Source organism: Doryrhamphus excisus, linkage group LG2 (genome assembly GCF_037039965.1).
Source record: "Doryrhamphus excisus strain RoL-2023G ecotype Guam linkage group LG2, RoL_Dexc_Guam_v1.1, whole genome shotgun sequence".
Lineage (NCBI taxonomy): Eukaryota > Metazoa > Chordata > Actinopteri > Syngnathiformes > Syngnathidae > Doryrhamphus > Doryrhamphus excisus.
In genome coordinates this window covers 17,060,292-17,085,246 of record NC_136358.1, presented here as the reverse complement: position 1 = coordinate 17,085,246, position 24,955 = coordinate 17,060,292, and the positions used below count along the sequence as shown (strand labels likewise).

Sequence of the window (24,955 nt, the reverse complement as noted above, 5' to 3'; positions counted from 1 at the left end):
ATGTGTGTCCCCCTTTTACCCCCGAAAAGACAACTGTTTGCACTTTTTATGGTCCAAAATCTACTGGAAAGATGATATTTGGGTCTGTGGAGTTTTCATTTTGACATCCCATGAGGGCTAATTTACATAAGATCACCCTGACAATAGTTTTTAATCTTTCCGAATGGAATCTTCCCGAATGACTATTCTGAAAATAATAGTATCCATGGAAAGGAATATTCCAATCTCTTGTCAGTCCTTTGTCAGAGGGCATTGCAAACTGCAGCATCGTCCTGTTGAAAAAGCCACTCATTACCACACAGGCAACAGCCTTCAGTCATGAGGGATGCACACTGCAACATCTCCACATAGCCAACTACCGTTTGACGCCACTGCACAACCTGAAGCTCCATCGTTTCAATGACGAAATGGCGCCCTCTCCACTGTGCACTGTGAAAAACATCTCAGGTGGGATCTCCTTGTCATGCCGGTAATGTTGGAAGCCATCAGGACCGTCAAGTTTTTTAGCATCAGGGAAACCTTTCAATAGCCACGTTTACATGAGGAGTTTTTCCTCTTTCCAAATGGAATCTTACCGAATGACTTTTTCGAAAACAACGGTATACATGGAAAGGAATATTCCAATCTCTTGTCTACATGCGTCGCTATCGTCAACCGGAATAGTCAATGGGGCATTTGCAGTAAAACGTAAACATCAACATCACGTGACCGACTTCCCCAAGTTTTTCTTTCACTTGTTGGAATAACTCCGTATTGCCAGTTTTTCCGTTGTTCCGGTCTTGAAATTTAGTTTGGATAAAAAAACTAAATTTCCACAGTAGTCCAGCGTCGATTGCTCGCCTCCATTTTTAAAACTGAAGAACATCTCAAACTGCGTGGTACGTCATATCTTAGCATGCGCTGAAAGAACGCAGTTTAATTTTATAATTAAACTGGGGACATGTTTTATATCGATATGTATATATTATTATTAATATTATTTAGATTCTGTTCCACAGATGGCGCTAATGCACACGAAAGCTGCTTGCCAACCGCCAATGAACAACAGAAGAAGAAAAACACCACAAAGAAGAACGCAGTATGACAACTTTCTGAAGCGGGTACAAGATACCTCAATCGGATTGGGGAAAGGAATATTCCACCCCTGCGAATCCGATTATATATTCATTCTGATTGGCACTTTTCTTTCGGAATGAGGTGTATACAAAGGTTAGATTCTTTCTGTGTGAGCAAATAACCTGAATGGAATTGGAATATTTGGGTCCATGTAAACGTGGCTAATGACTTCCTAAACAGGCCAAAATGCCATTCTGCCATTTTTTTGTCTGCTAATTACAGTTTCCTTAAATGTCCATAGGCTGCACGGTAGATGAGTGGATAGTGTACAGACTTCACAGCTAGGAGACACGAGTTCAATTCCACCCTCGGCCATCTCTGTGTGAAATTTGCATGTTCTCCCCGTGCATGCGTGGGTTTTTCTCCGGGTACTCCGGTTTCCTCCCACATTCCAAAAACATGCTAGGTTAATTGGCGACTCCAAATTGTCCATAGGTATGAATGTGAGTGTGAATGGTTGTTTGTCTATATGTGCCCTGTGATTGGCTGGCCACCAGTCCAGGGTGTACCCCGCCTCTCGCCTGAAGACAGCTGGGATAGGCTCCAGTAGAAAATGAATGAATGAATGAACTTTGACTGAAGCTATAAGTCAAGGGCGTCCATACTGAAAAAATGAAAGCATGCAATGTTGTCACTTGGATATTTTGTAAAGCAACTGAAAAGTTATATACTTTTTATAGGTCTGAATATTTTTGTCACGACACGACTTTTTGTCAGATTTCCACGTACATTTTTCTCACAAAACGTTTTAGCCTGTGAAGTATTTGCACAATATGTCTCCTTTGAAGCTAAATAAACACCAGTCAATGCAGCAAGGACAAGGACAAATGTATTCAGGTTTTTAGTCTTTGGTTGAGCCAAGTTCTTTTCCTCTTATCTTTGTGGGCTTTTGAATATTTTAGACCATCACAGAAGAATCAGGCTTCTTTCTGCTGTAGACTTTGGCTTCCATTTGGCTTTTGGGCCATGATGCCAGATGCTGCATTTCTTTCCTGGACTTCCTCCCGTCTCTCAAGGCGGGAAAGTGCTTGCAACTTCTCATCAGTTGGCCTGGTTACTTGATTTGCGGGCAACAAATTGAGTAGAGATTTCATCACAGTCAGGGTGCTCTAATAGGTGAGGCGTGGTGTTTTAGCACGCGTTTAAACTTGGATCATATGTCAATAATCCCCGCTACTTACTACCTGCTGCTTGTAGGGGAGCAACAGGTAATAAGAAGGGGATTACATGTCGATCTGAGGAGGTACCAGTGGGATATTATTCATAAGACGACACATCCAGCAGAAGGTGGCTGGTAATAAGACAATGGCCACGTTTACATGGACCCAAATATTCCAATTCCATTTGGGTTATTTGCTCAAACGGAAGGAATCTAACCTTTGTATACACCTCATTCCGAAAGAAAAGTGCCAATCCAAATGAATATGTAATCGGAATATTCCTTTCCCCGCTGAAACGGAAAGTTGTCAGACTGTGTTCTTCTTCGTGGTGTTTTTCTTCTTCTGTTGTTTATTAGCGGTTGGCAAGCAGCTTTCGTGTGCATTAGCGCCATCTGTGGAACAGAAGCTAAACCAGGGGTCTCAAACACGCGGCCCGTGGGCCAAATGTGGCCCGCAGGACACTAGTTTGAGGCCCCCGCCTTGATATGAAAGTTTAATGTTTGATATGGATGCTGTATGGTATCATGTACCCAGAAAAAATTATTACGTTTGATTAATGTTCATGTTAAAGGTTAAATAACTGTTAATAGTTATCCTCCCTATCCGTGTGGAAGTGGTAAGTTTTTGGCTTTTTAAGTTTAAAGGAAATAACTTGAAGGCTTCCGTTTAGGTCGCTAGCGCTCTAGTTTGCGAGTTAGCATGTGTCTCAAGACCCTGCAGTTGCGCAATATGTTGTAAATAAAAAAGTATAAATGTGACTATAGTCGTGTTTTGTCATGTCTACAGGGCTCTAATAATGCTTTGTTCATTTTAATCTGAAAAAAATAATTTGTCTACCCACCAACTATATGTGGTTTCTTAAGTTGTTATTATTTACCGTTTTATTATTATTATTATATTTGTTTATTACTGATTGATTGATTTTCTTTATTCTTGATTTGTTTGTTTAATTTTCATCTTATTTTGTGTAGAAAAATAAAAAGTAAGATATTTGAGAACAGTGGAATGTTTTATCAGAGCTTTTTTTGTAGAAAATCGGGCCCAAGCAAAGTTTATTCATTTTTCTGTTTTTAATAAATGCATTTTTGGAAAACCTGATGCGGCCCAGACCCTCGAAAAACTCACAAAACTTGAGGAAGTCGGTATCACGTGATGTTGATGTTTACTTTTTACTGCGAATGCCCCATTGACTATTCTGGTTGATTATAGCGGCGCATGTAGACACGCAATTGGAATATTCCTTTCCATGTATACCATTGCTTTCGGAAAGGTCATTCGGAAAGATTCCATTCGGAAAGAGAAAAACTCATATAAACATGGATAGTAAGACGCAGTTCATTTTTCCAGAAAGAAATGTTGTACCAATTTAAAACTTAGTCTCTTTCTTGGAGTTCCTGCTTCTCCGTGTCACTGTGCCCCCGACAAAGTGACGGTCATCAAGTCCTCAAGTCACACTGACGCCGTTACTGACTTTAATTCGCCGCCCGTCACCTCTCTGCCTCGTCTACCATATCCTGTCCACGGGTTATACTCCTTATTCCGAGGTCACATCGTTGCCATTGTGGGCTCGCTCTTCCTGCCCAAGATGGTCAGGTCAACTTCATCATTTCCTAGCAAGTAAATTCCGCCATTACCGTGCTGTGCGCTCAGCCTCCCTCAGGTCATTATAAGTGGGGGCTCAGCTTCATCACCCAACAGCCGGCGAAGCCCCTTGTCACTGCCCCCCCCTCAGCCCCCCTTCTGTTCACCCACAAGGTTACACAGCCAGGTACGCAGTTCATCCCCCTCAAAGTCAAGACGCTCTAATTAGTGCAAGCTGGTTCCCGTGGTGTAATCCGTCTTGTCTCCTGGCAGCAGACGTGATCTGGCGGCCATTGAGGAAGTTTTCTTGTCTTACAAATCGAGTGGAAATTAGTCAAGTTTGCTGTTTATAATTCATAATTTAAGTATGAACAAGCGGCACGGCGGTCGAGTGGTTAGCGCACAGACCTCACAGCTAGGAGACCAGGGTTCAATTCCACCCTCGGCCATCTCTGTGTGGAGTTTGCATGTTCTCCCCGTACATGTGTGGGTTTTCTCCGGGTACTCCGGTTTCCTCCCACATTCCAAAAACATGCTAGGTTAATTGGTGACTCCAAATTGTCCATAGGTATGAATGTGAGTGTGAATGGTTGTTTGTCTATATGTGACCTGTGATTGGCTGTCTCGCCCGAAGACAGCTGGGATAGGCGACCCTCTTGATGGATAAGCGGTAGAAAAATTAATGAATGAATGAATTTTGCCCATCGACCAAACGCCTGAACACGATCCTGTCTATCGTCTCGTCTCGTGAGTTGGCTGTCCGGTGACACCCGTACTATTAAGTGGATTGAATTTTTTTCAATGGTCTAAACATATTATGTCTAACACCCTGGAAGTTTGCATGTTCTCCCCGTGCATGCGTGGGTTTTCTCCGGGTACTCCGGTTTCCTCCCACATTCCAAAAACATGCTAGGTTAATTGGCGACTCCAAATTGTCCATAGGTATGAATGTGAGTGTGAATGGTTGTTTGTCTATATGTGCCCTGTGATTGGCTGGCCAGGGTGTACCCCGCCTCTCGCCTGAAGACAGCATCCCCCTTAAGCGGTAGAAAATGAATGAATGAATGAATAAGTATGATCATAGAATGTCAATGGAATACATATACAGTACTTTGGAAGGAATACATATACAGTACTTGTTAAAGTACTAAACCTGAAACGCACCATTATACAAATATCCTCACTTTATGGAGCAATGTTCTCCAGCAGATATCTGCAGCTGGGTGTCAGATGGACCCACTTGACCCCTGATGACATCATAGACAGGCGACCTAACTCCAAATTCTGGTTGCCATATTGTTTGCTAGCTAAGAAGATGCTAACAAGGAAGGTTTATTAGGAACATATTAAGAATACAGATGGACTCATGAGAGTACCCGGCCATTTTGTACTTTACCACATTGTGTACTGAGTAGCCCAAATACAGACACCAAAGTCCCTAAGTAAGGAGCTTCTAGCTCTGTGGTTATCATCACCCTTATGTGGCAGCATCACAAAAAAAAAAATTTTTCATTTTTTTTTTTTTTAGCTTTTTTCATTTCTAGCCTTTTATTTCCAGACTTCAACTTCAATAATAAAAAAAAGCTTTTGGTCCGCTTAGCAACCCGGTAAACGTCAGGCCTTCAAAATAAAAGACATATGCTGGTGGAGATTCTTGTGGAAGGTCGGACTTTCTCTTATTTGTTTCTTATATTTACCTTATTGTGTCATGCAGATGTTGACAGGCGGGTGTATGAGTGCTGCCAGCAGCGAGAAAGCTGCGGTTCATTGCATGAAAAAAAATGAATTTCAACATGTGGCAACATTCTGAAGCAGAAAGTGGGCCGCATGACAAATTTTTAGCATTAGCTTGGATTGCCATAAAAAAATTAATTACCTTCACGCAAAAATGAACAAAACGCAAAAAACAGCTAGCATGACTGGAAAGCGACGCAAATGTTGGACTTGCAAGACGATCAAGGTTGAGCATCAATCGGAGCGTTCCGATGATCATCCCTGCTGATCACAGCCACTGCAGAGGACATGCACGCGTGTCATCAGACTATGATATGCTGTGATGTATCAAGCAGCAATGTAAAGGGTGTTATGAAATCCCGATGATGACAGTGATGCACAATTTTAGCGTCCACCTTGCGGGATTTCTTTCATATCGCTTCACAAGTCGCTGGTGTGTCGCCAGCAGATTGAATTATTACCGCAGCGCTTCAAGGAGAATCACATTATCGTCTTCTGTCTCATTCGGCGTTCCTCTGCTGCTCTATTCTCTTTGTTGTAACACTTTTAGAGGGGCTAACTAACACGGGCGAGCCGTCGTCATGGTAACTGAGGATGAGACGGAGGGGGCACATAGATGCGCTGTGTTATGACAGTAGTGGGGGGGATAGGAGTGTCTCTCCGCGTTTTAACTGGCGGCAATAATCTGACGGAGTTTTAAATGAAAAAAGTGAGGCCTTTGAATGGTGACAGACGTCCGTCTTCAGAAATATTGCACAACGGCTCATTTACACATGTAAGGACATCCGTGTGAATTATACATCTCATGGCGACATCACGGCATTGCTGAAGAACAAGAAGAACGCAGCACCAAGCGCCAACCCAGGATAAGTGATTTGGGAGGTTAAAGGAGGATGTGGCGCCCCCAGCAAGCCGACAATAACTGAGCAACACTTCCTCGGGAATGCGGAGCGTGGTTCAAGCCCCTGCTGATACATTCAAATACGCTCCTGCATGTTTGGAAGTGCTTTTTTGTAATCCTCGTTATATGAATTCTCTCCTCTTGTTAGCTACGCTGCACAATGCAAGGGACAGGAAATGAAAAGTTGCCGCAGCCGGGGCTCAGAAAGTATTCATAAAAATGATGTGATTTGCGATACATGCGTGACAATATACGGTACAGTATATAACACACTGAATCATGATGTTGGACAATGACATTGGAAGTCTGCAGTCCAACAAATGAACTGCTAGGATTGCTGTTCCACGTCTAATTGCATTACAGCGCTTTCATTTATTTCAATCATCAGCCTTCAGTGAAGACCATGAGAGGGAAATGTCGTATAGCGACAGGGATACATTGATTATAATTAGTACAGTCAGTATACATGCACTCGCCCCATTATCAAATATGACATATTTCACCCTTTTCTGAACCTGACTAATTCATGAATACCGCTTATCCTCACGAGGGTTGCGGAGGTGCTGGAGCCTATCCCAGCTGTCTTCGGGCGAGAGGCAGGGTACACCCTGGACTGGTGGCCAGCCAATCACAGGGCACATATAGACAAACAACCATTCACACTCACATTCATACCTACGGACAATTTGGATTCGCTAATTAACCTAGCATGTTCTTTGAATGTGGGAGGAAACTCCACACAGAGATGGCCGAGAATGGAATTGAACTTGAGTCTCCGAGCTGTGAGGCTGGCACGAAAGCCACTCGCTCACTGTGCAGCCTGGGTTAATACAATACAAATAAAATATCACCGAAATAAAGCGAAGAGCATTAGAGACAAAGCCGGGCAGATCATCACACTCACCGTTGAAGTTGACGGCGCGGATGTGGCTGAGCAGCTCTTTGCCGTCAATGTTGCTAGCCATGCGTGGGCAGAGCCCCGGGTAGCCGTAGCAGAGCTTGCGGTGCATGTGGTGCAGAGCGTGCGCCATGGCGTACACGGCGTCCATCACAAACTGCACCTTGCCCTCTTGCTCGTAGCTGGAATCACGGCCAACTTTTTCCAAACCTGGAGACAAGAGGAGACATTGCAGAAAAAGTTAGCCAAGCTATGGTGAACCGGAGGGCAGTCGGCGGTGTTGAATTATAAATACAGCCTATAAAAAGAAGACGTGCGGTGAGAAGTGGCTAAAAAAGTGTCCTTTGATGAGGAAAAACGGAGTCCATTCACGCCCTGGTTGCAAAGTCGTAGGTGAAAGAACCCTCTGGTGATGCACTCGTAATGGACTTTCCTTGTTTGAGTTCAAGCAGGACAAAATAAATGGATGCCCACTTTTTGAACCCCTCCTTTGTCACATGACGACTATTTGTATCACATGGTAATTTGAGAAAAGTACATAATGTGCACCGTGCTGAAACATTTACAGCAGTCCCTTTATATAGAAAGCGCCTTATGCGACATCACTATTTCATGAATGCACTTAATAATTGATTTAGCGATATAAAATAAACGCTACAGTGTTTTTGCCTTTGAGCGCCATTGCGGCACATTGTCGCATTCCGTAATATTCCCTCCTGTTTCTCCCCTTCTTTTACTTTTTTTTTACAAGTAGCCATCTTGGGCAACGACAACAAAAATCAAAATCCATCTTAGGCTTGAGATGCATTAAGAACACCAGAGGACCCTCAATCGATACGGGCATCTATGAGGCAATAATGGGGTCCTGAGAAGGCAATGCAGTCTGGCAGGTGCTTTGTATGCATGGCCAAACCTGGGATCAGGTTGAGAAATATCACACATGGACATATACTGGACCAGGGGGTCGGCAACCCGCGGCATGCGGCTCTTCAAAGAGAGTGGTCATTTTCCCTACATTTAAAAAAAAAAGTGAATGCATCTAGACTGTTTTATGGCTGCTGATTGGATGAGCAAGAAAACCTTTACAGACACTTTTTAAATTAAAATTTTTAGGGCGGCATGGCGGTCGAGTGGTTAGCGTGCAGACATCACAGCTAGGAGACAAGGGTTCAATTCCACCCTCGGTCATCTCTGTGTGCATGTTCTCCCCGTGCATGCGTGGGTTTTCTCCGGGTACTCCGGTTTCCTCCCACATTCCAAAAACATGCTAGGTTAATTGGCGACTCCAAATTGTCCATAGGTATGAATGTGAGTGTGAATGGTTGTTTGTCTATATGTGCCCTGTGATTGGCTGGCCACCAGTCCAGGGTGTACCCCGCCTCTCGCCCAAAGACAGCTGGGGTGGGCTCCAGCACCCCCGCGACCCTTGTGGGGAAAAAGCGGTGGAAAATGAATGAATGAATGAATAATTTTTTTTGGGGGGGGGGGCATTTCGGTAAGAATCACCCCCCCTCAACTCTAAATTAATTTTAATTTTAATTAATTTTATTTTAAACTATGCACAACCTCCAACTCAAACAATGCCTCTTCCCTAAAATGGAAATTCTGGCGCCACCTGTAGGTTGGCATGTACCTTTTTACTAAGAAATTGCGTGCCTCATTGGTGATTTACTGACATTTTGGGTTGGACAAGAACACTCATTGAGACGGACGTAACCTTTCCAAAGATGTCACTTACTTGCGGATTGTAACCTTTCAGCTGTATTCCTTACATCCAATCACCTGCCAGAAATGCAGCTTATGATTTGATCTAAAGTGCTGCGATGAGGTCTTCAAGTCGGGTTTATTTATGAATGTTTCTCTGCTCAAGACGACAGGTCAGAGTTATTCTTGAGTTATTCCGGTGGTGGAATGTTCACCTGAATCCAGTTAAAGCCATTTGTGGCGAATGAAAAAGATAGAAAGCGAATGAAGAGCATCAATGGGAGACAACTTCCTTGCTGATGTTTCATCATTGGACGAGGTTAATGGGCTTTTATTGGAGAACGACCAACGCTTCAGGTGGTTTCAAGTCGGAAAACTTTCTTTGAGTGCAGGAGTCTGCCATTTTGCAGTTTTTGTGGAAATACAGGAAGTGTTTTTTATATAAAAGCTATACTTTGAGCATTTGAGTGCCTCTGTGGTTAAGTGTGCGGCTTTAGGGCATTTTCATGATGTTGCTGGACAAATTGCACCGTGTACTTTAGGACTATTGATGATACTACGTTTTTTTCATAATCACCAACAACGGTGTTTGCCGACCACATGTTCCACTCGACATTCCCGTACCGGAAGAGCCATATGGACTTTGGTCACATTGACACGAACATGGAAGCCCATCGTGAGAAAGCATACATCCATACTTTCGCTATAATGGCTCATTTGTGCCACATAAAGCAGACGGTAACGGCAGCCGGAATCAAACAAAGCGTAACCAGATGTGACAAATCAACAAAAAGACCCTCGAGCTGGCTGACGAGTGTAACGTGTACGTGGCATAATCACAATGCTAATTATGCTAATGGTCTATAAATAACACTAAACAAGGCATTCATGGACGTCATCACCAAGTCAACACGGCGCTTGTTAGCTTGGATTACAATTCTAGTACAATTTCATACGGCAGTACGCCATTAGGACTCAGATATACGAGTAAAATGCCGAGGATGGAATTGAACCCTGGTCTCCTAGCTGTGAGGCCTGCGCGCTAACCACTCGATCGCCGTGCCGCCTGAAAACTGGTTTATGACATTCTAAATACATTTTTTAAATCATGATTAGGGCCTAGCTGCACGGTGGACGAGTGGTTACCACACAGGTCACAAAGCTAGGCGACCCGAGTTCGATTCCACCCTCCACAGCCCACAACAGATACTAGCTAGTTTTCAGACACTCAGCACATTTTGGGGTGGCCTTTTATTGTGGCCAACTTAAGGCACACACATGCAAAGAGCCCTGTAGACGTGAACTAAAACCCCACAGCAGATACTAACTAGTTTTCAGACCCTCCACACATTTTGGGGTGGCCTTTTATTGTGGCCAACTTAAGTCACACACATGCAAAGAGCCCTGTAGACGCGAACTAAAACCCCACAGCAGATACTAACTAGTTTTCAGACCCTCAGCACATTTTGGGGTGGCCTTTTATTGTGGCCAACTTCAGGCACACACATGCAAAGAGCCCTGTAGATGTGAACTAAAATCCCACAGCAGATTACTAACTAGTTTTCAGACTCTCCACACATTTTGGGGTGGCCTTTTATTGTGGCCAACTTAAGGCACACACATGCAAAGAGCCCTGTAGATGTGAACTAAAACCCCACAGCAGATACTAACTTGTTTTCAGACCCCTCTGCACATTTTGGGGGGGGTGGCCTTTTATTGTGGCCAACTTAAGGCACACACATGCAAAGAGCCCTGTAGACATGAACTAAAGCCCCACAGCAGATACTAACTAGTTTTCAGACCCTCAGCACATTTTGGGGTGGCCTTTTATTGTGGCAAACTTAAGGCACACATATGGAATAATCATGCTGTCTGATCAGCATCTTGATTATGAATGATGAATAATGAATACTCACTGTACTTTGTTTACATAGAAAAATTAAGGCATTAATATTTTGTGTGTATGGGGAGCAGGGTGAACTTTAATGAGGTCTCACTCAAGCACCGATATCATTATTGGCCCAAAAACCGACAAATGAAAAATATATGATTTGATCTCATTTTTATGCCAACTGAGGTCATGGAACAAAGACCTAAACCAGTGGTTGTCAACTGGTTTGGCTGTGGAACCCACCATGACCCAGTCAGTGTCCCTGGGCAAGACACTTCACCCACCCTGCTGTCTGAACGTTTGGTGGTGTCTGGTTACCTTGAAAAGTGTGACAACTAATCTCGAATATTTTATTATTATGACTAAGATATGCATCCACGGACATTATTTTTTTCCACGGACCCTCCACCTTTAGTTCTGCTTTCCTTCTTTGACAAAGAAGACCGAATATTCAATCAACGATTCCTATGTATTAAAGATAGAAATGTTCAGCCGAGGAAACACCTTGAGGGCATATTCTTTCAATCTGACACAAGAGTTCAGCTCTGTTAGATGTGCTGATTTGAGAGGGGTCAGAGGTGACGTGACGTAGGTGGAATGTCATGAATATCCACTTCAAGGTCAGGGAATAGTGAGAAATGCACATCGGAGGCCATTTGGACGAATGTAAAGCGCTATTTAACCTCGGAAACTTGATGGAGTACAATGAAAATTATGTGCAAGACCTCTTATGTGTAATGTAAAAGACTAAACTGAACATTAATACCCACCCAACAATCGCCTAACAATCAAAACTACGAGTGCACCTGAATGCCTCGTAGTGCATGTATGCATCATATCAACAAATGAGTGAGTTTGAAGGATAACTTGTGTGTTTCATTTATTTTATTTTATTTTATTTTATTTTATTTTATTTTATTTTATTTTATTTTATTTATTTTTATTTTTATTTTTATTTTTATTTTTATTTTTATTTTTATTTTTATTTTTATTTCTATTTTTATTTATTATTTTTTTATTTTATTTTATTTATATTATATCTCCAGTCACCTTTAGTGTTGATTATATGTATTTTTGTATTTCAGATACTATTAAGAAGGCGGTAGTGGTTCTTTTAGAGTTGGGACACCATGGACAGATTCCAGGCAGATTATGGACACTTTGTACTCGACAAACGGGATCAAAACTAGCAAACTGCTTTTTCAAAAATGGTGCATTCAGGTGCATTACACAACTCCCCGGACAGTTGTGTAATGCAAGTTAGCGTTGCATTCGGGGACACTTGTAAATCACAGCAAACACAGCCACAAACGCACATGCAGCCCAAAGTAAGTGATATTTATATATTTATACAACAATAAGACAAAGTGTTGTTGTTGGAAGGTTGCAAACATAGGAAAAAAATACACAAAATACACATTTTGGACCCACGATTACAATAAAATGAATAAACCAATGAATTATGTTCATTAGAATCACTATAATAAACATAATAAGTATTATTTTTTATACATAAGTGTGCAGGGTACATGGCTTCACATCAAATATGTGAAGAAGTACGTGACTGTAAAACGTTTGGGAATCACTGCATTAGTGGGAACTCAGTGGACGTTCCAAGCCACGGCTCGACGGGTGTACACACACACACACACCTGATGCAATCCCTAGAAACAGTCGTCTTTCCCCCACTCTCTCATAAGGACAATTAAGTGGTCTCAGGGCGTGATTGCGTTTTCTTGCAAAATGCTGATTAATGATGCTCCGTGTCCTTCTCCTCGCACTGAAAAATCCTCATTATTTGGTTTCTGACATTGGAAATTCAACACCGACACGCCGTGAACACACACAGGAGGTCAAAGGGTTGTTGATAATTAATTACCACAATCAGTGATTTTCACGCCTCGGCAACAGAAGGTCAGGAAAGATGATTCTATCAATTTATTCCATCGACTTTATTGATATATTTCCTGGCAACAAACATGGAATGAATGTGTGGAGGTCAGATTGATTAGAACCAGAGCTACGTAAGACACACTGTGTGCTTTGGCGTTGGTTTGTTGGGTTTTATTATGGTCTAGTAAAATTTTGAAGGTTCTTTTTTCCCCCACACTTGTCACTGTGGTTGGTCCAAAGCTATTTGATAACATAATTGCCAGCCATGTAAGCCAACTCTTGTGCTCCGGAACCATTGTACACAAAAGGTTGAAAATGTGTCAAGGAATATCCACCTGCTGTGTTGCTAGTGCCATTATTTTTCTGACAAATACACCGTATGGTGACGCTGTTATTCGTCTGAATGAGTCAGATTGACATGTTAGGGCAGGAGTGTCCAAAGTGCGGCTCGGGGGCCATTTAAAGATGGAAAAATATAATTTTTCATTATACATTTCAATTACATTTTAAAATGTAATTTTACAAGAATATAATCAAAACATGATGAAATGCTCAGAAATGCTGCAACAAGAACGATAAGAAATATAATAATAATAATAATAATAATAATAATAATAATAATAATAATAATAATTATTATTATTATTATTATTATTATTATTATTATTATTATTATTATTATTATTATTATTATTATTATAATAATATAATAATACTAATGCTACTACTACTACTACTACTAATTATAATAATAATAAAATAATAATAATAAAATATAATAAAAAAATTACACAAAAAACTCATGATATTCAATGACAAGATATTGTCATTTCAGTAGCATAAAGTTGGAATATTAAAGAAAAAATAAAAACATTCAGTTCAGACTTAAACTGACCCCAAACTGTAAAAAAAAATAATAATAAAAAAATAAAAAATAAAATAAACTGACCCCAAACTGAATACATTTTGGAAAATTAGGTTGCATAAAAAGCTATAATGCTACAAGAAAGGTCAAAATATTATGGGAATAAAGTTACAATAAATTACAAAAAATTACATAAAAATTACAAGAAAAAAACCCAGCTGTAATTCCACCAGAATAAAATAAAAAAATGTAGTGAAAATGTTGCATTTTTACAATAATAAAGTCATAATATTTTGAGGAAAACTAATGTCATTTTAGCAGCAAGTTGAAACATAAAAAAAAATATATATTTTTTTTAAGTTGGAAATATGGGAAACAAACACAACAAAAATATATAAATTATAAATTTAAATTATGGGGATGGTGCCCTGTGATTGGCTGGTGACCGGTCCAATGTGTACCCCAGTTTGGACACCCCTGCTTTAAAGTGGATGAAATTTGGTACATACATTTAGGGGACTTCGAAGCACACATGCGAAAAATTTGGGCAGTTTTAGTTGATAAATTGCCCCCTTTCTTCATCAAGACTCTCTCCAGTGACAGAAAGATAAGCTCACACTGGATCAATTTTCACTAATGAATAAAAAATGATAAAGGACGCCTTGTGACATTTCCATTCATGCAATATTTAAAATCCCGGGGGTTAAATTGCCACAGCGTGATTGAGGCTGTTGGGGATGTTGATTGTTTTCGCTAGTGTTGCGTTCGATGCGACACTAAAGCATTAAATTAGGTGAAGTTAGGGAGGCTAATTCCAGAGTGCTGACTCGCAGCGGCGGCGGCGGTGCCTTGATGGATGCCTTCACAGACCGACGTGCAAACCAGCTTTTACACGGCCGGGAGTGATTGATAGCGCCACGGATGACGGGCCGACTAATGATTTGAACCAGCTCCTTGATTAAACATCAATTAGGCGCACAAATTCAATTCCCACCTTCTTCCCCTTTGTTCCATTAAAGAAGCTTTTCTTCGTTGTTTTTTTTTCCAGGTAGCAAATATATACTCCCTGTTTTGGTTTATCACACCTAAACAGAATAAATATCAGCAAAATAAGCAGCATTGGAATGCTCATGAATACATTTACACTGATTAGCTTGTCCGGAGAGTCGACTTTTACAACTTTTCTCAACTAAACACACACTTCCTTGCTATTATGGTGAACTTTCCCCCGAATACACACTCACAGGAACACACCTCAGAGCTCCGAGGCTTACTCCAAACGCCAAACAGAGCCAAATAACCAATGGGAGAGAAGAATGCCCAATGAGGATCAGACATGATTAAACAAGCCAGCAGGAAAGCCCAGGGAATACATCGATACGCCGCAGCCTTAAATCCTTTCAATGAGCCAACGTTGCATCATTAGTGACACATTTTTCAGTGTATGGATTTAGTGTAAAATATCAATTTGCTTTCATTCACCCAGAGAATGTTTATGCAGCGAGCCAATGGCTTTGTCAATAAAAATACACACACAAAAAAAGGAAACTACAGCCTAGACACGAGTAATGGATTTCTCTGACAGTTTGCAGACATTTCTCGAAATGCATAGTCACACTTTAAAAAATTTGCTCATACACAATCAGGTGCAGATTGGTTTGGTTTTGTAGTGCCGATATCGATTCCCTGATCACCCATGAGTGAAATCGGCCGATACTAATATCGATCACATACATGCAGTGTACACTACCGCTCAAAAGTAAGGAAAAACACATTTTCATGCATTTCGTATACAATTTTTTCAATTTCACAATTTTTTTTATCAATTTCACAACCAAATAAAATGAATCAGATGCTTTTCAAAGAAGGATGTACATTTTTGCATAGAGGCCTACTATCAAGAACTGTCAGTCCTCTGCATCAATCTCCTGGTATGGCTGCTAATCCAAGTTCATTATTTTATAAGGCTAATAGATTATTAGAAACCCATCTAAAAATCTAAACTAAAACTAAAATGTCTTACCATGCTGTTAACTACTCCCTTCAGAGCGCAGCACAAACTGGGTCTAACAAGGACATAAAAACGATGCACCACTGTGCAAGAAGACGAATATCTGAGAGTATGTAGTTTAAAACAAAGACGCCTCACAGGTCGTCACCTGGCAGCTGCAACAAACAGTACCCATCATACACCAGGGTCAGTACAACAGTGAAGCGGCACTGGACTTCATAGAAAAGTTCAAGAAAAAAACATATCTTAAGCTGGCCAAAAAAATGTCCAAGTGATCCCAAACTTTTGAGCGGTAGTGTAAATGTTTCACGTTTTTTCTTGACCTATTTCTACAAAATGAGCGACACATTTAATTTATTGCTAATTTCAAGCCAACATGAGCAAAATGCTAGCATCCATAACTCACCTTATGTATTTCACAATGCATTTCTTTCTAATCTTATTCATTCTTAATGGAAAACCTGAATGAAAAGCAGGTTTGCCCGCCTCTGCTAGGTCCCTCCTACGGCATCAGCTGCCTTCTGACGCTCATACGAAACCGACTCCGTCTTTAAATATCAATGTAATCAAATCTAAACATTGTTCTGGATGCTGCAATGGGGATGGAGATGATCGGCGGAGGGAATGTCGGCCGATGTCGTCACCGTTCTTTTTCGGTGGCGACATCGGTGACCGATCGATCGGAGCACTACCCCTAATTTATAATATGGATGTACAGGATTTGTGTAATTAAGCATGGCAGTATGAGAAAATGCTTCCATTGCAGTTAGCAAGGGTCTACAAGCATATTAATTCCAGAACAAAAGTAGTGACATTATTCTTGGTTTAGATCAGGGGTCTCAAACTAGGCAAGGCTGGGCCGCATCAGGTTTTCCCAAAAAAAAAAAAAAAACATTTATTAAAAACAGAAAAATATACAAACTTTTTCAGTGCTTTGGTTCCGATTTTCTACAATAAAAGCTCTGATAAAACATTCCACTGTTCTCAAATATCTTAATTTTTATTTTTCTGCACAAAATAAGATGAAAAATAAATAAACAAATCAAGAATAAAGAAAATCAATCAATCAATCAGTAATAAATAAATATAATAATAATAATAATAAAACGGCAAATAATAAAAACGTAAGAAACCACATATAGTTGGTGGGTAGACAAATTATTTTTTTCAGATTAAAATGAACAAAGCATTATTAGAGCCCTGTAGACATGACAAAACACGACTATAGTCACATTTATACTTTTTTATTTACAACGTCTTGAGACACATGCTAACTCGCAAACTAGAGCTAGCGACCTAAACGGTAGCCTTCAAGTTATCTCCTTTAAACTTAAAAAGCCAAAAACGTACCACTTCCACACGGACAGGGAGGATAACTATTAACTTAAAATAATTAGTATTATTTCGGTCCTTAAATGGAAATTAACTTTAGCTTAGTGGACCGCTTTTCATCAATTCTCTGATGGCAACACCAGGTCCCATAGTTATTGTAAAAAAAAAACTAAAAAAAAACAGTTATTTAACCTTTAACATGAACATTAATCAAACGTAATAATTTTTTCTGGGTACATGATACCATACAGCATTCATATCAAACTTGCGCGGGCCGCACTAACATTAAACTTTCATATCAAACTAGTGTCGTGCGGGCCACATTTGGCCCGCAGGCCGCGTGTTTGAGACCCCTGGTTTAGATTGACAGCCGTTTCTAAGTAAGAAATGCACAAATCTCAGTGACAAATTCTGTTTAAAAAAAGAGCAATTCACAGCAAATCACCATTCCCTTGACTAATACCACACTGCTGACATAAGCATTTAATATATATTACATCTCCTTATTATTATGGGTATATATTACCGCAGATACAGAGCGCTTGCATAAAATATTCATGAGTCATTATTCATATTATGCTGCATCACTGTGCATGCCTCCACTTTGTTCCCTTTCTGTGCATGTCTTTAATTTCCTTTTTGTCACTTTTATTGTTTGCTTGGATCTCTTTGCCGCACCGACTTTCACAACAACAAGGAATCGCACGCTGAGCGAACGCCTGTTTGATGCCAGACACACAAAAGGACAGTGAGATGCGGCATCAAGACAGGGAGACCAAATAAAAACCATATAAGAGTGCAAACATACTGAGGTGCAAAAATCACATTAGACGGAACAGCACTTGCAGTGTGTGTATGTGTGTGTGTGTTTTAGTGTGTGTCGGGGGCGTAAACAGTCGTGCCGTGACAGAAACACAGCCTCGGGACATGTGCAAGTGAGGAGGAAATTACAATAAATGAATTCTCGCGGTCATTATGATCATTTAGGCATAAAGTTCACTTAAAGTCAACCAGCGTTTTAGTGGAATTAAAGCTATTTATTGTGTCGTAAGCCTACCACTAACATACAACAACAACAACAAAAGGACAGTCGAAAAAAATATTTTGCCAGAAATGCTCCAATGAACGGCTCAAATTAATTAACTGATGAATCCTCGATTGAATCCTCGATAGGGGCGTGGTCTACCAAGGCAACTGACGATCTATTAGAACTTTATTCCAACCTGAACACATCAACAACATCTCCGATTGTCCTAGGAGCAACCCTTATTCACTCTCGAGGTGCATTCAAAGACATGCATTGTGTATTATGTATATGTGCCATGATTGTAGTCAATCAAGTTGCCAGTTTGTATGTTAAAAGTTGAAATACTTAGAAAGCAACTAGCGGGCTGGATTCAAACGCTTAGTGGGCCGCATGTGGCCCCCGGGCTGTAGTTTGCCCACCCATGCTGTAGTTAGGTCTCCACTGTAGGGCAGTTTTGTGTTGCCCCTTCTTTTAAGCAAGCTGAAGGGTCTCGTACCATCACACAAATTAGTCACAATATATATATTAGCGGGCTGGGAGCTAGGAGACCAGGGCTCAATTCCACCCTCGGCCATCTCTGTGTGGAGTTTGCATGTTTTCTCCGGGTACTCCGGTTTCCTCCCACATTCCAAAAACATGCTAGGTTAATTGGCGACTCCAAATTGTCCATAGGTATGAATGTGAGTGTGAATGGTTGTTTGTCTATATGTGCCCTGTGATTGGCTGGCCACCAGTCCAAGGTCTACCCCGTCTCTTGCCCCAAGACAGCTGGGATAGGCTCCAGCACCCCCAGTGACCCTCATGAGGATAAGCGGTAGAGAATGAATGAATGAATGAATTCATTTATTAATTAAGGAATGAATGAATGAATGAAGGAAGGAAGGAAGGAAGGAAGGAAGGAAGGAAGGAAGGAAGGAAGGAAGGAATGAATGAATGAATGAATGAATGAATGAATGAATGAATGAATGAAGGAATGAAGGAAGGAAGGAAGGAATGAAGGAAGGAATGAAGGAAGGAATGAAGGAATGAAGGAAGGAATGAATGAAGGAATGAATGAAGGAATTAAGGAAGGAATGAAGGAAGGAATGAATGAAGGAAGGAATGAATGAAGGAAGGAAGGAATTAAGGAAGGAATGAAGGAAGGAAGAAAGGAAGGAAGGAAGGAAGGAATGAAGGAAGGAATGAGGAAGGAATGAGGAAGGAATGAAGGAAGGAAGGAAGCAAGGAAGGAAGCAAGGAAGGAAGCAAGGAATGAAGCAAGGAAGGAAGCGAGGAATGAAGCAAGGAAGGAAGCGAGGAATGAAGCGAGAAAGGAAGCAAGGAAGCAAGGAAGCAAGGAAGCAAGCAAGGAAGCACGGAAGGAAGCAAGGAAGCACGGAAGCACGGAAGCACGGAAGGAAGGAAGCAAGGAAGCAAGGAAGGAAGGAAGGAAGGAAGGAAGGAAGGAAGGACAGACAATAGAAAATGGCCAGGATGGATGGGCTGCTAAACTGATGTCAAATAAGAGGTTGTGAGTTGGACGCAAAATACCCCAAACTCGTCTTACCGTGATACAGTACAGTTCCGTACCACTTCAAACCACAATAACAATCGTTCAGGTGGTATTTATTTCTAAGCCCCGTCTATAGAATGTGTGCGTTGGCGGCTCCAGTAATGGACGGCGATGCCTTCCAACTACAAAGCATGAAGTAACCCATGAAGGCAAGCTTTGTGTGCATACGCACGCTCCATCCAGGCGCATGCAGCGTGTTCTGCTTGAGTGTATCACATCAATCCCTCACGTGTTTGAATCCGGTAAAAAAAAAAAAAAACATCTCTCTATCGCTGTCTTTCTATACTCAGCCATCAGTCTCCATGAGGCTTTTACAGCCTTCCCTCCTTCCCCATCCACCTTGTTAGCATACGCTTGATTTGCAGCCGGTGGTGGAACTGCTGAGTGTATCTCACGCACCCCTAACAGCACAGATCTTTGATGGGAGAGGGGGGGGGGGCTTTGTATCTTCAAAGAGCAGACCTCTAGAATAGTAACACAACCGGAACTTGCTTCAAATCCTATCACAAAATGCTCGGGAATGAAGAATCAGGGCGAAGGAAGCGGTTGATTTAGGAATCCATTATGGACAAATTTGGATGTAATGCTGATGTCTGCTTGCTTATGCTTCCATTAACTGTTGATGTATGATTTCTAAAGCCTGGATTATGTTTCTGCGTCAGGCGGCGGTGTACGCTACACCGCCTGCGTCCTCATGCCCACCTGCGTGGCTTAAAAGTGGATCTCCAAATGTGATTGGAGGGCTCATAGTACATGAATAGTACATTATTTCTTGTGTGTATATATGACTACTTCAGGGTTTTAGAATTAGTTCCGGCTCCAAAAACACTCCTCGTCTCCTGGTCGCTTCCTCCATCCCAATCATCTGGGACGCCCAGACATGGATGACCAGGATCTCAGCTGGCTGCCCACCCCCCGTTCAGGTCTCGCTAAATCTTAAACCTTAACCTCGTTCATTTCCATTGTTTGCTTCCAAGCTAAAGAACCAACGAAGGCTTGAGGATGCTCTCTGAGCTGACTCACTCAAATACCTTGGATCCATACTATCCAGAGACATTGCAGCCTCCATCCTGCAGTCCCTCTGGAGACCTTTATGGAGACACAGATATCTCCAGAGAGACCAAGCTCGGAGTATACAACACCTATGTTATACTTTATGATGCAGAAACAACATCCTGGCGGGAGGAACCAGGGAGGAACCAGGGAGTGAAATGGTTCCACATATCAGCAACACCATCCTTTCATCTTGACTTGCCCAGACTTGTGGATGAAGTAAGATATGGATATAATTTCATGTCTATGTCCATCCATCTTCTACCGCTTATCCAAGGTCGGGTCATGGGGGCAGCAGCCTACACAGGCCACCTTCATCAGCTCCATCCCAATGCGTTTCCAGGCCAGTTGGGAGACATAGTCTCTCCAACACTCCTGAGTCTTTCCCGAGGCCTTCTTCTGGTCGGACATGACCTGAACACCTGAACTGATGCCCAAAGCCACCTCATCTGGCTCCTCTCTCAAGCAACGGTTCTACTCCTGAGTTTCTCCAGAAGCTCAACCACCCTATGGAGAAAACTCATTTCGTCCGCTTCGACCATAATTTCTCGTCACGTGTTTTAGAAGGATCAAGGCTGTATAAGGACATGGACACTTTAACATGTTGCAAACCTATAATACGGTTTTCGACAAAAATGTTGCCTCATACAATGTGTCTGTTATTATACAATATTTTGCAGTATTTTTGTGTGTTTTTCAATTAACGTTGAAAATAACGTATGCATGTATTTTGGAATAGCTTAATAGATTTACATCATTTCCTATGGGGGAAAAATACTTCAATTTTTGTAGGTTTTAGTTCTGACTTGTTGGAATTAATAGCAATGGTCATGGTTTAATTTCATTTGAACATGCATCAGATTACAATTGAATGCATCCCATAATCAGTTCACAGTTCCACATGTCCAAAAGGAGTAGGAAGAAGCAAAGCTTATTAAATCCTACCCCTCTATCTGGTACTTTTACAATCAGTAACTGTTACATTTGTTCACTTCCTGCTTTCTTAATATAATTTAAGTAATTAAAAAGTATTTTTATATTTTATATATTTATTTTTACTTTATTTTATTATTGTATATATTTTTATTTATAATTGTTTTCATTTATTAATTTATTTTTGTCACGTAAAATAATAAAGTAAAATAGAATTATTCATTATTCAAATGAGCTTCAATTTCTGCATCCATTCCTGCTTATTGACACTCTCATCCTTTTATTGCTTCATGCCTCTCAAGCTTGATCACACACAATAATCATCACCGCGCTTATTTCCATAACCTCCGCCCCCCCCAAACCCCCCACCCCAGGTGTGTTGCCGGGGCGACCTTGCACAGCCGTGTGACTTCCTGATTGGCTTTTGTGTGTCGGAGGTCACAAACCTCGCCACTTGGAATTAATAGACTCCGCTGCCGTGACTCGAAGGGCCCTCGACGGGTGCACGCCCACTCGTGCAAATGCCACTGCGTGTAATAGATGGTCAAGCGGAGTCGCAGGTCTTACAAAGCTAATTATGTGAACTGATGGCAGGCGTCAGGCCAGAGGATACCTGCTGTGACACACACACACACACACACACACACATACACGGTGCCCCAAAAAAAGACATTGCAGGATTTACGCTTTGTGTTCCAGTGAGTCATGAAGTCACATCAACTGGCATCACTGATTCTGCTTGAAGTCACACAAGCAGACGCAATCCCACACACTTGAACCTTATGAACACACACGACACACACCTTGGTTCTGGTGCTTGGACTTGGACTGTCTCGTTTTGATAGCACAGTAAAAAAAAATGCATATTTATAGAGAAAAATGAGTATGCTAGTATAATCATGCAACCATTGGTACCTCAATATAACATTAATATAATATTTGAGGTCCTACCTGTGCATTTCTTCAGGCTGCCGGGTCGTTTCCCGTGCATTCCCAGCTTGCAGTTGAAATTCTCCTCCCAGAATTCCGCAAACCAAACGTTCCGTCTGTTGTTGGACAAGGAGCGGCTCCGGAAATAACGGTCAAAAGCTGCAGGGGGAACATCAGCGAGCGTTAATAAGTCTTTGAAGTTATTTTCTATTTGGATAGATAGAGACGGCTGCCACTGGGCATCGTCTGGATTTAGCATTTCACTGCATCGGGGGTATTACTGGTATAACACCTGTCTGATTGCCGCCGTGGACTCGCTTCATGACTGCAAAAACATACTGACAGCCATTTTTTTGAAGAAAAAAAAGGCAGTTTTAGGTGCCGCTGGGACGACAACGTGTACGTGAAACCAACCGTGGAGGGTATAAAACTCCCTGGAGTGTACCAGACTGACGTGGGACGTGCCGCGCCGTGCCTGACAAGAGCTGCCTTGATTAATCTCCTCTGCTGTCAGGAGAAATACACCTGTGTGGTTCCTCGGATTGTAGCAAGGGGATATCGGGATAAGTACGGAAGAAAAATATAATAAATATGCATTTAAAAGACAGCTTGAGGGACCTAATGTTGTAGATCAGGGGTCTCAAACTCAATTTACCTGGGGGCCCATCGGAGCTAGGTTCTGGGTGAAGCCGGGCCGCATCAGGTTTTCAAAAAAAAAAAAAAAACGCATTAAAAACTGGAAAAAAAAATCAATAAAAAATCTTCAATGCTTTTGCTTCTGATAGACCCTACACTTTTTCAGTACTTTGGTTCCGGTTTTCCACACCAAAATATCTGATAAAACATTCCACTGTTCTCAAATATCTTAATTTTTATTTTTCTATACACAAAATAAGCTAAAAAAAAAATAAACAAACAAATTAAGCATAAAGACAATAAATCAATCAATCAGTAATAAATAAGTAAAATAATAATAAAACAGCAAATAAGAAAAAAACGTAAGAAACCACATACAGTTGGGAGAGAAATTATTTTTTTCAGATTCAAATGTACAGTATTGTATAAATGTACAGTTATTTAACCTTTAACATGAACATTAATGAAACTTAATAATTTTACCCAATTAGCATGTTAGCATCGTACTCAGTTCCATCTGGGAGCAGCAGCGTAACTTTAACAACATTTTCCGTTTTTTATTCCAAATCATTTCCTGCATTTATTTGTACCCAGCGTCATAAGCCTTTAGCTTCATTGCTAATCCAAAGCAAAACAGGGTGGGGTAACAGGGTAGGGTAACAGTATGGGCGGGGCAAATCATGTTAATTGTGTCCGGTGTGCACGCAGCTTTAAGCTGTCATTTCAACATTAAACTTTGGTATCAAGGTGGGGGCCTCAAAGTAGCGTCTCGCGGGCCGCATTTGGCCCACGGGCCGCAAGTTTGAGACCCCTGTTGTAGACTTTAGTGTTTGAGAGGTGAGCAAAGTTGGGGTTGGAGTACCCCTGGAAGTGCCCCAAACAAGGGCGGCATCAATAGGACCTCATTTGTGCAGCAAATTGGGGGTCGCCGATAACTTTATTGAATTTTCTGGGGACATTTTGAGTCTTTAGGGACACCCTCACCCTTCAGAAAAAGATTCCGACATTCCGTCTGTCTTACATCTTAAGAAATGTCCCCACTTCCTTCTACTTACCATCCACAGACGCTCGCTTGGGGAGAATAGTGATGGCACCTTCTGCTACTCTTTCCTGACCAATCACAGGTGAGATCTTCGACCCCCAGCTGTCTGATCCCACCCACAGGAAGTGTCCAGTTTGGTTGTTCCTCTTGGCCGCGTCCAGAACGCGCCTAAGCAAAACAAAACGTGAGACGTCAAACAAAATACTGCAAAAGTAAAAGTACTGTAGCAGCAGCATGACAGAGGGGGCACTTGTAGTACCGAATGTCGTCCTCATTAGCGAACATAATGATGGCCCTGGCGTTGGAGGTCTCCAGCAGGCGTCTAATGATCTTGTCAAACTCCCCCGGCTTTGGCTCCCGTGGGATCTTCAAGGACTGCGCGATGCAAACACCGCCTGGGAGCACAAGAGGGAGAGGTTTTACCCAACTTTGAAAAATGGTCACTTTGCATGTGCATGATGACAACATACCATATTCATCATGTTTTGCTATGATTTAGTGTAGAGCTACAGGATGCAAGAACATGGTGGAAAGTTGGTTCGATAGAGCCCACGATGCACAAAAAGTCAAAGTATCATGATAAGGAAGAAGCCTAGGACTCAAAATGGGAGGTGAAAAACAGGAACACGCAACAAAAACAAACGAAAACGGCTAACAGAGATGCATGAAAACACAGTCCTGGCATATACGACATGA

General features: G+C 41.5%; 1 protein-coding gene across 5 annotated transcripts in view; it reads right to left on the bottom strand.

Moving 5' to 3' along the window:
• grm8a (glutamate receptor, metabotropic 8a) overlaps nt 1-24,955 on the bottom strand; it is a 179,612-nt gene that overhangs the window by 23,642 nt on the left and 131,015 nt on the right. For all 5 annotated transcript variants that reach the window (XM_058078579.2, XM_058078580.2, XM_058078581.2 and 2 more), the window contains 4 exons: nt 24,519-24,654; nt 24,273-24,427; nt 22,603-22,740; nt 7,397-7,600 (listed from right to left, as the gene is read on the bottom strand). In XM_058078579.2, the coding sequence (XP_057934562.2) occupies nt 7,397-7,600; nt 22,603-22,740; nt 24,273-24,427; nt 24,519-24,654 (633 nt within the window). The remainder of the gene's footprint in view (nt 1-7,396; nt 7,601-22,602; nt 22,741-24,272; nt 24,428-24,518; nt 24,655-24,955) is intronic.